This window comes from Rhododendron vialii, chromosome 7a (assembly GCF_030253575.1).
Source record: "Rhododendron vialii isolate Sample 1 chromosome 7a, ASM3025357v1".
In the NCBI taxonomy this organism is placed as follows: domain Eukaryota; kingdom Viridiplantae; phylum Streptophyta; class Magnoliopsida; order Ericales; family Ericaceae; genus Rhododendron; species Rhododendron vialii.
Genome location: NC_080563.1, coordinates 6,777,973 through 6,790,753, shown reverse-complemented (window position 1 = coordinate 6,790,753; position 12,781 = coordinate 6,777,973). Strand labels below are relative to the sequence as shown.

At 38.0% G+C, this 12,781-nt stretch overlaps 1 protein-coding gene and 2 long non-coding RNA genes across 3 annotated transcripts; all 3 read right to left on the bottom strand.

Moving 5' to 3' along the window:
• Positions 1 to 8: 8 nt before the first annotated feature.
• Positions 9 to 4,458, bottom strand: LOC131334340 (uncharacterized). Its single transcript, XM_058369301.1, has 10 exons — positions 4,379 to 4,458; positions 4,160 to 4,282; positions 3,991 to 4,059; positions 3,465 to 3,539; positions 3,255 to 3,329; positions 3,035 to 3,157; positions 2,848 to 2,931; positions 2,476 to 2,553; positions 2,054 to 2,358; positions 9 to 1,968 (listed from the first exon to the last, which is right to left on the bottom strand). Exons 1-10 carry the CDS (start codon positions 4,430 to 4,432, stop codon positions 9 to 11), a joined length of 2,946 nt encoding a protein of 981 aa, XP_058225284.1. The 5' UTR covers positions 4,433 to 4,458.
• Positions 4,459 to 8,689: 4,231 nt separating this feature from the next.
• Positions 8,690 to 9,185, bottom strand: LOC131334349 (uncharacterized). The gene is made up of 2 exons (XR_009202134.1): positions 9,016 to 9,185; positions 8,690 to 8,912 (listed from the first exon to the last, which is right to left on the bottom strand). It is a non-coding gene; the product is annotated as an uncharacterized LOC131334349 (long non-coding RNA).
• A 1,558-nt stretch (positions 9,186 to 10,743) lies between these two features.
• Positions 10,744 to 12,548, bottom strand: LOC131334347 (uncharacterized). The gene is made up of 3 exons (XR_009202133.1): positions 12,477 to 12,548; positions 11,340 to 11,403; positions 10,744 to 10,947 (listed from the first exon to the last, which is right to left on the bottom strand). It is a non-coding gene; the product is annotated as an uncharacterized LOC131334347 (long non-coding RNA).
• Positions 12,549 to 12,781: the final 233 nt, after the last annotated feature.

The following is a 12,781-nucleotide window of genomic DNA, read 5'->3' as shown; positions in this document are numbered from 1 at the left end:
CAATATACCTATTGCTTTATTTCATTAACTGATCCCAACACCGTCGTTGCTCGATCGTGACCCTTGTAAATGTACTTGTGAATGTATTTTACACATCTCATTCCAGCACAAACTTCTACATTAATATGGCAATTGAACATTTTGGATAGATGAGGATTGTATGGCACAACATCCCTATTATCAACTTCGTGTCCCCTGACAATGTACACTTTCCCATCATCACGACGACGGTAGATGGGATATCCATTTTCGTCCATGGTGGTTGTTTCTGCAAATGCTCGAGAGTACCTCTTAGTGCATTTTCCATTTTCCATGCAGGTTGCGTGCGGATTTCGCGCGCCGCATGGTCCATGTACCATACAACTCTTGACCGTTTCAAATAGTTCAGGATCATCTTCAAGGTTTGGGAATTCAGCACAAACTAACTTGTCAACTTGAGCGCAAGTACGAATTTTATCCCGACCTAGAAGAAAGAATAGTACATGCATATGGGGCAGACCACGTTTTTGAAATTCAATAGTGTACACGTGGGCAACTTTCTGACCAAACACTTTATTTTTTTCAATCTCCTTCATCAAAGCCTTTCTCTTTAGCTCGAAAACACGGGCAACTAAATCAAGACGGTCAACAGCGGTTTGATGAGGCAATAGGGCAGAAGTAATTTCTGGCCATTTGGGATTTGCAGTCATGGTGAGAAAAATATCAGGGTGATGGTTGTATCTCGTGATAGCCATTGAATCTTGAAATATCTCGAACATGTGTCTTGGGCCACCAGTAAACGAAGATGGCAAAATCATCCTTTGTCCAATTTGATCAGGTTCTAAGCCATCAGGACCAATATCAGTCAAATCATGGTACAGAGAAGTACGAAGTCTCGCTTGATTAAGCTTGTAGTATGTTAACCGATTCTGCTCAGTTGCTGCCCAAGAATCTACCAAAAACTCCTGAAATAATTTTCCTCCCCTCAAAATGGTTGAATACTCTGTTCGACGCTCAAATAAATGGTGACTATAATATTCCATTTGGGTTAGTCGCACGGACGCAGGTCGGTTATTCTTAACATCCCACTGTTTCATCTCAGGTTCCCATCCAAGTTCTCCACGTGGGAATAGCAAGACGTAGTGTAGTGGCAAATATGCTGGGTGACATTCGTTAATCTGCATCAATTGATTATCTCCTCTCAAATGCAAGACAATATCTCTCATGCCGCTGGCTTTAGATCCATCTCCAGGTATAACTACCGCAATCTCATCTGATGTTGGTAAATTATATCGGCGTCGATCTTTTGACGAATTATAGTGAAGGTGGGCAGGTAAAGTTTGTTCTGTAATGTCCAGTTGATCTAGAATTGCATATGCCTGACGGAATTTATCCACAAATGGATTAACTTGCAACAAAGTTTCTTGGATAGTTTGTAGTACATCCTTTCTCAATTGTTGATTTCTACGATTGCGGACTTCCAAAGCTGAAGCTGGATCGTAAATATACAGTTGAGCATACGATGCATCCTTTCCCTGTTGTGGCAGCAGTGAACCTACACGATGTCGCAATTCCCCATGGATAGTGAAAGATGTAGGACCCCTTCCGCTTAGCATTCGTGGATCCAATGTAGCTCCAAGACTTGTGAAAGCGTTGGTTGCATTATACTCCCGACTATGTTTTCGAAATGATATTGATCGATCATCATCCCCATCATACAATGCTCGAATTGGCGGAGGGGGTGTAATAAGTGTAGGTAGTCTTATCTTTCCTTGGAAACAGCAAGTGCCGAATAATGGATGACTTGTAGAAGATTTTGTCAATCTCTCATCCATCCAATGTAGGGCTTTACAATGGGTACATTTAATATCCATATTGCCAAGATTATGCCTCCCTGGAATTACGTGAGATCTGCTAAGTCCCTCTAAATTCACAGACTCCTCCAATTCGTCTTCATAACATAGTTCCATTTGGTCGGTAAGAGTAGGCCTTCAAAAAATTAATAAAGACTATTTAGGCAAAACATGGGTATTTTAAAATTTGGGAGTTGCATTTCATCCAAAAAAAGGCGTACCGATTGGTGTGCTGGGTGGAAGTTGTATTTGGCATGAAGGACAAAGACGTGTTCGTTTGTGCAACCCTCTGTTGCTTTTCGATAGGTTGGGTGACTATTGATCCTTGTCCAAAGCAGTTGAGAGGGCGACGACTGGGTGTCAAAGGAGAGTTTGCATGTGGTATCGGTTGTAGACATTCATTGGTTCGCTCGACTTGAGACCGTTGTCCCGATTGATAAGAATAACCGTGCTTTAGATTTCTCTCTCGTTCTCGTCGTGCACGTTGGGCCATTGCTTTTTTTGATATAATATTACCGTTGGGTACCTAAAATATCAACAACACATATCAAGCTATTTTTTATTATGTGGTATATGCTTGGAAAGGGGTATCGATGTTTGGTTGTTACTTTCATGGTCTCCATATAAATAGTGTACGAAGTACCTCACGAACACGTATGATGTTCACATTCCGCTCTTCATGGATTTCAACTCCAACATTTATGTCTCGAAGTGGCTCTACCTATAAGAATTTTATACTAAATATTTAAAAGATTCGAACAATAAAAGAAGGTAGGGATACAATAATTATGACACATAATTTCAAATTTGTTTAAACTCCAAATAATCCACACAACAGACTTTTTGGAATGACACAAAGCATTGTGCAGGAATAATACCAAAGAATCTTTTTCAATAGCATAGGTGAGCAGTTGTGTTCGCCCTTTGTGTATCCTTTGAAGTAATGCATAATGAAACGTGTATTCGCAAAATTAACAATGCTGATTAAAACATAAAGAGTGTACTTAAGGAATACCTCACGAATATGGAGGTTGTTGCCAATGTTGGCATAGTGCTCATCACGGGTAGCCCCGATATTTATTTCGTGTAGAGGTTGTGTCTATAAATAGACAACGAATAGTTCACTCAGTTGCATCGACTATCATATTTGTTGTTTTTAATTTAATTTTGCATGTCATTGTTTTTATTCAAAAGAGTCTTACCCTAGTATCCCATAGCAGGTGTTGTTCTGATCGCTGAGCAGTGCTTTGCTTTAGGTTTCGTTCTCGTTCCCGTCGTGCACGTTGTGCCAATGCCAATTTTGATATCTCTTTACCAACCTGTGGCTAAAGAGAGAAGCAGTATTACTTAAGGACTAATATTTTTTTTTCAAATGAAAGGTAGAAGACATGTGTCATCGTGTGTTGTGTCAACGTGTGATACCTCAGAGTTTTCCTTTCCACTCCCTACATACGTTGCCTTCCTTTTCTTAGCCATTGCCCCTATTCTTTGTGCATCCTGTTAAGAGACACATAAATTATATTACGGGTACTAATCTAAAGAGAGAAGCAGTACTACTTAAGGACTAATATTTTTTTTTCAAATGAAAGGTAGAAGACATGTGTCATCGTGTGTTGTGTCAACGTGTGATACCTCAGAGTTTTCCTTTCCACTCCCTACATACGTTGCCTTCCTTTTCTTAGCCATTGCCCCTATTCTTTGTGCATCCTGTTAAGAGACACATAAATTATATTATGGAATACATATTTGCTTACAGCAAGATGTACTCTGAACTACCTATAGGATTCATAGCAAAACAATGTTTATCTAGATGCCGAGGTCACAATTCTTTAACGTCTCGTGACCTAACTTTCCTCTACTCGCCTAATTCAACATCTGAAACTCAGGCGTCCAAAGTTTGGCCTACCAATAACTTCTTAAACCCTAAAAACGTAACCTATAGAGGCCTCTTCCAGGTCATAGTAGCAGTACAATCACGTGCTGCCTCAAACACTTCTACTTTGTCATGTTAACATCTTCTTTTCCCAGGAAAAAGGGATGTCGTTAAGAAACTCATCAGAATTTCAGACAAACTAAAAACAAATGCAAGAAATACATAAATTGCATTACGGGTACTAATTAGGTTTGCAAGAAACTTAACAATTATATGGAGACTTACCTCGGGAACATGTACGACATGTTGGTCTCGCCCATCGGCTCTAATATTCCCGTCTCGGAGAGGTTGAATCTTTACGTACAAAGTCAACAATTGAGAAAGAATTACATTAAAAAAAAATGGGTAGAAAATGTAGATAATCAAACACGATTTTGATTAATAAGAGTCGTACACTTGTATTTATCGGCGAGTGTTGTTCCGATCGCCTTTCAGTGGTTTGCTTAAAAATACGTTCTCGTTCTCGTCGGGCACGTTGCGCTAGTATTCCTTTTGATATATCTTTACCGGATTGTTCCTAAAATACGTGTATAAACAAATTTGAGAAATTAGAATGTCGTTTAGCTAATTGACTATAAAGATAGAAGATAGAAGATACATCAAAGGGTGATACCCGTTCTTCTTTTTCTCCACTGCTAACACGTGTTGGCTTTCCTTTGCTGTTCATTGCCTAATGCAAAAAGAAAAAAAAAATCACAAACCAAGATTGGAAAGAAAATATTGAGTAATGTGATATTGATTATAATTTTGGTGTCCTTGTGACGAATGTTTATTAGTGCCAAAAGAGTGACCATTTTAAGTTATAGACCGATGTCGTGATCTTAAAATTATGTTTCAATTTTTTTTACTCAATCTGCACAACTTAAAGTTTTGTTTCATAACAAAATAGACCGAAGCAAAGTAAATTCATATAGAATAAAATAAGCAAAGCATAGGTAAAATTTGTTGGAAATTCATAAATCACACAACACGCATATTAAAAATCCAGTAAAGTTAGATTGACTAAAATGTTATTGGACCATTCTACAATGCTTTAACAACAATGTTTTCACGATGATCTCATTAGTCCTTTATCACAATTTATAAACCAGTTTATGTAAAATCTAGGTGTGACAATGGTGTCCATGAGAGATATCAAAAAATCAACTCCTTTTTGTTGGGGAAATTACAACAAAAAAAATACCTTCAACCACCATCACAGCTCTAATTATGCAACAGGCTACTTATTGCAATCCAGATATTAAAAAAAAATACACAGGAAAATCAAGAGTAATTAATGAATCATTTGTGATATCGAAGTTCGAACCCAACTAAAGAAAGATGCGGTTCCCTACCAAACTGGGTGATTACATTCACAAAGTTTTACGTTGAAATAGCGGCTCCTTATACGATTGTAATCTCTAGCTTCTATTCTATTTGTATCAAGCATTTTTACAAACACCTTGGATGCAAACCACTGCTACAATTCTAGAGGTGTATCCCTTACGTAATGCACCTTTGAAAACCACCTTTTGTGGAGAAGATGAGTTTGGAGAGACAGATTTGTCCTCTGTTCAAAAGAAGACAGATAAATAAGCCGAATTCATTAATAGAAAATAGAAAAGTCTATTCCCAAATCACATCACAGTCGAAGCATATAACAATAGCTTATAGTAATATTCACAGATAACCGATTCCAAACACATCCAGGAGCCAAACTGCCAATGTGACCAAACATAGTCAGCCTAACATTTCACGGCTTGCTAAGCAAAACTAATGGCATCGGGCCCGACACTACAGAATTTCGGCAGAGAAAAAAGAGTGTGGGGTTATGGATTTGCAATAGAGCTACATATATCACCAAATCAACATAATAAAATTTGAAAACTCCTAGGCAATAAACCAAAACAATACATAAAGGACCCAATCAGGCAACTTTGAGGACCCAATCAAACCACGGTCATGTATCCTTTGTTAGAGCATCTCCAATCCATACAAAATAGAGGATGGATGTAACACATTGATGGGAGATTTTGTAATTTATTCCACTTTTTCTTCACTTTTTCTACTTTTTGGGAGAATCTTTGAGGGACCCACCGTCCTTTTTAGAGTTTGGTCCTCCAAAAGTAAATTTGGTCCTCTAAAAATGGAGGACCAAAAGTAAATTTGGAGTACAAATTTCCTCCAAACTCTAAAAAGGACGGTGGGTCCCTCAAAAATTCTCCCAAAAAAGTACAAAAAGTGAAGAAAAAGTGGAATAAATTACAAAATCTCCCCTCAATGTGTTACATCCATCCTCTATTTTGTATGGATTGGAGATGCTCTTATGGAGACGAATGGAAATAACACAACCATGATAGATAAAGCACCAGATAGAAACTGACTTGCTAAAAAATCGTAGTACTTGTTTCGTTTGGTGCAAACACTCTGATTCGAATCACCGGAAATCCCCACGGCAACACCTCTGGGCTGAAACGACAACCGTTGTTGACGCAACGACGACTTGGCCGCTGCCGCCGCTGGAGAACTCCCTCCGCTGCCGCTGATCTGGTGTTGCCGAAGCTTCACCGCCAGAATGGCCTACTGATCGTGACTGAAGTGGAACTGATTGTCCGCCGTCGATGCCAAGAGGTCCCACGGGGACTTAGGGTTTGGTCAGAGGGAGAGAAAGGGAGTCAACAGAGGGAGGGGAGAGAGGGATGCGGTGGTGCGGTGCGTCGATTGAGGAGAGAGTCGCGAGAGAGAAGGGGACTGATGAGCGAGACCGAGGGAGAGTGAGATGGTGCGGCTAAGGTTCCCAAAATTTTGAACGTGAAACGTGGTCTTCTTCAGGATTTGGGAGGAATTTTGCTAGCGAAATGTGGTCACAAAGATGTGAGGTATTTACGGGCTTGCCATAGTAGAATGAAGGGTAGAGATTTATGTAGACATGAGGATAAATCTGAAGCGTTGGTTGTCTTTTGGATTCAAATACAGCTCTGTTTTATTATATAGAATATAGATAGATATGAAACATTTATGTGTCATTTGTCAAAAATTATCCCATGTGAAACACACGAGATTTGTGTTACACGTGGCTACTCATGGTGCTTGACATGTCAACAGGCAGCAGGTTCTACGCGGATAGGAGGAAATCTTTCTCCACTTCCCTATTTATCCAAGGCTCCGTTCCGGAACAAAAAAAAAAGTCTTTATTTTTTAAGATGACAATTTCAGTCATTATTTTTTATTTACTTTATTTTTGAGTTTGAAAATGTGAAATAAGCTGCTTATTTTTTAAGAAGGTTTCTGGAACGAAGCCTAATTCACCTCCCAACTTTACAAATCAAATGAAATAAACAAGTTTATTTCAGGCCAAAGGGCAAATAAAATTAAGTAAAACTGGTACTGCATGAAAAGAATCCCATCCCATGAGTGCGATATGGTTTGCAAGATTTTCACATCAACAGTATGATACTTGGTGAGAGATTAACCATTATGTTGATAATCAAAAAAAGGGGTCATCATGTTCGGAAGTATTTGCTCAATTATTCTCCCGATGAATATTTAAATAAGGCAAAAGCCCTGCAATCACCCAACCAAAGTTTCATACAGCTCCAGATCACTAAAACCACTCTTTCTCCAAAGGAAAAAAAAAAAAAAACAGATGCATAAGACTTAGGAAATGAAAATGTCGCAAAGACCCTTCATTTGCACAAGAAAGATGGTAATGTGGACGAGTTGACAAAGCAGCTGAACTTAGGTAACCACTCTTCTCTCATGCAGTCCCTCTATTGAACCCGATTGCGGTAGTAATCATGTAAACCTGATGCCGTGAGAGAGAGAGAGGGGCTTTGTTCGCGCATTGGTGGGGCTACACTACTACACAAGCTTATGGGCAATTGATTCCTTCCGGGATCGATCAGTTGCGGGTCTAATCCTCCTAGACTAAACCCCCCACTAGTATTGATATACCGGGAAGTCACGGAGATAAAAATGATGCAATATGTATCAGAAAAACAATATTGTTACAACCATAGATGCACCAGAAACGAACTAATTAAGCATCGCAGACCATTTACTCCACATAGGCCAGTTGAAAAGTTGACAGCCAAGGAGAAATTTTCATGGTGAGCTGTAAAATAACTGGGTCGGGACTCGGGTAGTTTTTTTTAGCACTAACCAAGTAGACAAGTTGTTTCCACCGGACTAAATGGAAAATATGGTATTGTTTGGGCTTGGTCAGCGGAAAGATTAGGGGGAAGACAAAAAGTTAGGAACAAAAAGTTTATGGAGAAGTGTACACTACAATAAACGTTAAAGATCATGGGCTTTACCTGTGATTGTTATAGTTCAATCACGGTTTTAAAACCGTGATTGATCGGGCCGTTATTAAAAGTCACGAGGATTCAATCACGCGTTTTACCCGTTGTTTAGAAGTATTTCAAACTGATATTGAAATCCAAAAGGCATAATAATAAATGACGTAAAATCACGGGTTGTACAAAATAGCGTGATTAAAATACTATAAGATTACAGTTTGCTTAATCAACCGTGGTTGAATTAACAATATCATCACGGTTTGAACGTAAAGCTGTGATTAAATATGTTATAAGATCGCGGGTTGAAAAAAATAACGTGGTTAAAAATATTATACCATTACGGTTTGCATAAAAAACTGTAATTAAATTAACTATACCATTACGGTTTGAACTTAAAACCGTTGTTAAATATGTTATAAGATCACGATTATGACATAAAAACGTGGTTAATAGTCAAGTGAAGAGAACGGGTTTTATGAAAAATTGTTGTTCTTACATAAAAGATTACGTTTTTAAGTGAAAACCGTGGTTTAATGGTTTATTATGCATATTGCCATAATCTTCCACATTCGACATTAATAATTTTACGCCAAAAGAAAGGAAAAAAATATTTGTCAGCTCCCCAATTAAAAAACAATGACAAGTAGATAAAAAAGACATTAATTAAACCCAAGTTTCTAAATCAATATTTGACAATAAAAACTATTAAAATAGATACTAGTAGTTCATGAGTTATAATAAGCCCAAACATCGTACTAGGGGACTACAAAAATATGAAATTAAAAAATAAAAATCTATTCAAAACAGCTCAACCAACATGATCTTCGTCGATCGGTTCGGAAAACATTGCATCGTCCGGCTTATGAACTGAAACAAATACATAAAATGCTAGTGTTAGATTTTCTAAAACCAAAGAAACCCAAAAATATAGCACATACATATGCAGTAACATTGCTGCGCACCAACATACCAGTTGCCTCGTACACACAAAAAAACAGCACCATATTGCAGCAACACCAACAAAATCTATCCTGCATATTAATGCATGATTAATTTGACACAACATAACTAGTATTATATCTTCTATGCATTATAATTACAAAAACTATATGCAAAAGAAAGCAGAATACAAATTATGGAAGCCCTAAAAAACTACAACACACTCAGTAAAAAGTATCTTGAAGTCTTTATAGTTGATATTGTTCTGTAGCCATATTAATCTATACAATCTACATGGGTGGCCTCCCCTCATACTTTACAAAGTTCCGCTCATCAAAGGGCCACCGTCAATAATCCCATATAAGGACCTCAAAACACCCTAGAGTAATCTTCTATCAGCAACACACTATTAGCACCATATACTACTGAAATATAGAAATTAATAAACTGAAGGTTGAAGGTGCTCAACCCCTAGCGGTGATACACCGGCTATCCACCAACACATGAGTCACATTAAAACAAGAGGCATTCCAAGCAACAACTCTAGCAACAACACCAGAACCAACACTATGAATAAAACTCCACTGAGAAGGGAGACAATGACTCATGGTTGCATCCAAATTATTTAGCCTAACTTTTGTCTCAACCAAACCAACAAAGATAATTGATTCTCAAATATATCCATTTCCTCACCTGGTTTTGTTACAGGGGATCATTCAAACCCCTTATATTCCAAGAGGCAGATCTAATCATTTCTTCTTAGGCTTCCTGCCCCTTTTCCCCTAGGAGGCTTAGAGCCAAAACATTAAAAAAGCGAGTGCCACCCCTAGAAAATTATTAATATTCAGCTTTGATAAGGCACGAACTCTCTAGTAGCAAAAGATTAAATTGAAGTACATCAAGATATTCTCTAAAGGAACATTGCTAGTGGCAGAGAGAGAATTCCTTGTAGATGATCCTGAAGTCCTTTTCGGAACGCTCTATCACATTACAATGATTCACCATGATACCATTCATGCATTGATCATCCAGTGCAATTAGCTACAACTAAAACAAATATCGCAGACATTTCTTTTTTTTGAATTCAGAGCCATCTACCGTCATACTATTCAGCAAAAATTTCTCTTTCCACTTCCACTTTCCATTACATTAGAACTCCCAATTAGAGTCTAGGTCTAGTGGGGGGCAAGTCCTATATGAAAAAGACCGATTAACTTACGTGAACGACCTGCTGAAGACGCAATTTATCTATTTAACACGTGTTTCATCAATTTCGGTCTTCGTGTAAATCATTTTCCCGCCAAACTACAAGAAAATGATATGACAAAATGAGGAAAAATTATCTTACTACAGATAGAGTAAAAGCAGGCAATAGGAGGGGGGGGCTGTGTGGGGGAACTCACATCCCGATTGCTGAAGATGCTTGGGTCTTTTATCACATCTTTCATGCACCTCATCACGTAAAATCCACATTCCACCTCAGTTGGTTGTTTCGGGACTACAAGAAAGCATAAAGAGAAATTAATAAGGACACGACTCACACTTTGTCACGCCTCGTCCCGGAATGACACCCGAAGTGAGCCCGAACCGACACGACCACGTGGCATTCCACACCAAAGAATAAAATCTAAACGATAAACCATGCACATAACAGAGTAAAACCCCAGCGGAAGACTTAACTTTAACATAAACAACGTGTCAACAATTTTACGAACTTACATAATACATAAGTTGATGCCACTTATCCCAACATAAGTAATTAAAACACTAATAGGGTTTCCCACATAATTAAAAACTTGAAATCATAAAGTACTTGACAATCTTAGTCACAAAATTAGTTTAACAAAAATTAGAGTTTGACCCATTACAACCAACTCGACCCAAAAATACCAACACTCGATACTAATCCAAGTGTCCCCAAAATGCCGACCGGTAGTGGACCAACTCTACGACCACCTGTGACCTGGCAATCCAAAAAGGAAAATCAGAGTGTGTGAGATATAGAATACATTCAATAAAATACCACAGAGCCCGAAGGAATATCTCACTTGAATGTAAACCACACAAAACTCAACATAAGCACTCAATCGTATAACCACATGTGTAAACACCAACATACAGTGGCACGTCTGCCACATCCCATGTACCCAAGGTATTGTGTTCCGCACACCACACTCCCATTCACCGTTAATTAGACGGCATGACCCACGATATGGTGTGACTTACTCCACAATCCTTTAGCGAGTACAATCAACACCCAACAAACACATATCATTAACTAAATCCCAATTAGCATGATATATAATCACCACCATGTAATACTTTATTGAACATAACCATATCAAACACACTCACCTTTGTGTCGACCGAAGTATGCCAAACTAAGGTTTCTGCACCTCCCGAATGACCGGCTCTTTACCTAGCCACAAGTTAACTCATATTAGTTACTAATTCAACGAACACTTGGCACAATGTTACAAAGCTAATAAGAAGCTAAATAATGTCTAACGGATACAAATATGTCCAAGTCCATACCTAAAAGTATCCCACGATAAGTGTGAAACTCAAACACTTCCCAATTCTCCAAAAAGATAACATATTCCACAACCAATCTGTCTTAGAATGATCATAACATTTAATAGGTTTAGAACTAGTTCATGAGACCACCACCGTTAGAAAGTACACTTTCGGTACATGAATTTTGATATAAAGTTTGCCCAACATAGTGTCCGAACGACAAAGTTATGCTTGTCCGAAGTTACTCACACAACTGTCCAAGATTACAGATTTTGCACGTCCACCAACTTCAAATCAAAAACTGATTTAACCTATAACAAAACAAGCCACAAACCCTACTTATTCAGAAAGGAATACAAGTCTAGTTTTCAAATAAAAAATTGGTGCGCAAACTCGATACCTGAACTAAAAGATATGACTGTTTTTCCCAAGACATGTCGGAACCACAAAGACAAAATCCAGCAGGATCACACCAACTTGTAAATTCCGCCAAACCTAGAATATGCCTCTAATAAATCCCAAATTTGGTATACACTATTATCACTCATCAAAGTTCAACCTTGATTTTTCCTTGATTTTTCAAAACAAAGGAACCTAGTCAAAATTACCCCCGAACTCAGAAATTCTGAGCAGAACAACACAATTTCTAGCAGAACAGTTTGTGTTCGAAAATTCATAAAAAATCGAATACTTAATAATTTTTAGCAATTCCAATCCCAAAACATCACCAATTTATTAATCTTTCAAACCCAAAAGGACCCATAATCAAGAGAATCGTTTAACCATAAAAAAATTTGATGAAAACCGCAGCTCTGTAAGCTGTCTGTTCAAAAACAGGAATCCTACCACAGCTTGGTTTACGATTTTTATCTTTTTCCATATTTCTCAGAAAATTCTAAAAATTTAACACAACACAATAGACACACTATTTAACCCTTAGTAAAAATTCCAAAAATTAACAAGTTTTCTAAATACCTTGAATAATTTCGTGAAGAACAGACTAGGGTTTTTCTCCTCTTTCTCTTCTCCGCTTTTTCTTCTCCTCTTTCCAACCGTCTCTCTCTCTCTCTCTCTCTCTCTCTCTCTCTCTACACGTACACGTTCACGTACGAGAGAAGAATGGGGAGAAATATCTCCCCAGGATACTCGTAAACCTATAAAAAGATTATCGTGTGCAAGCGAGACTTATTTTTAACTTATGTTCTAATCGCAAATCACCTATAAGACCCTCGCAAATTCTATTGTTTACGGTTTTTAACCCCCAAAACATATAATTCAAT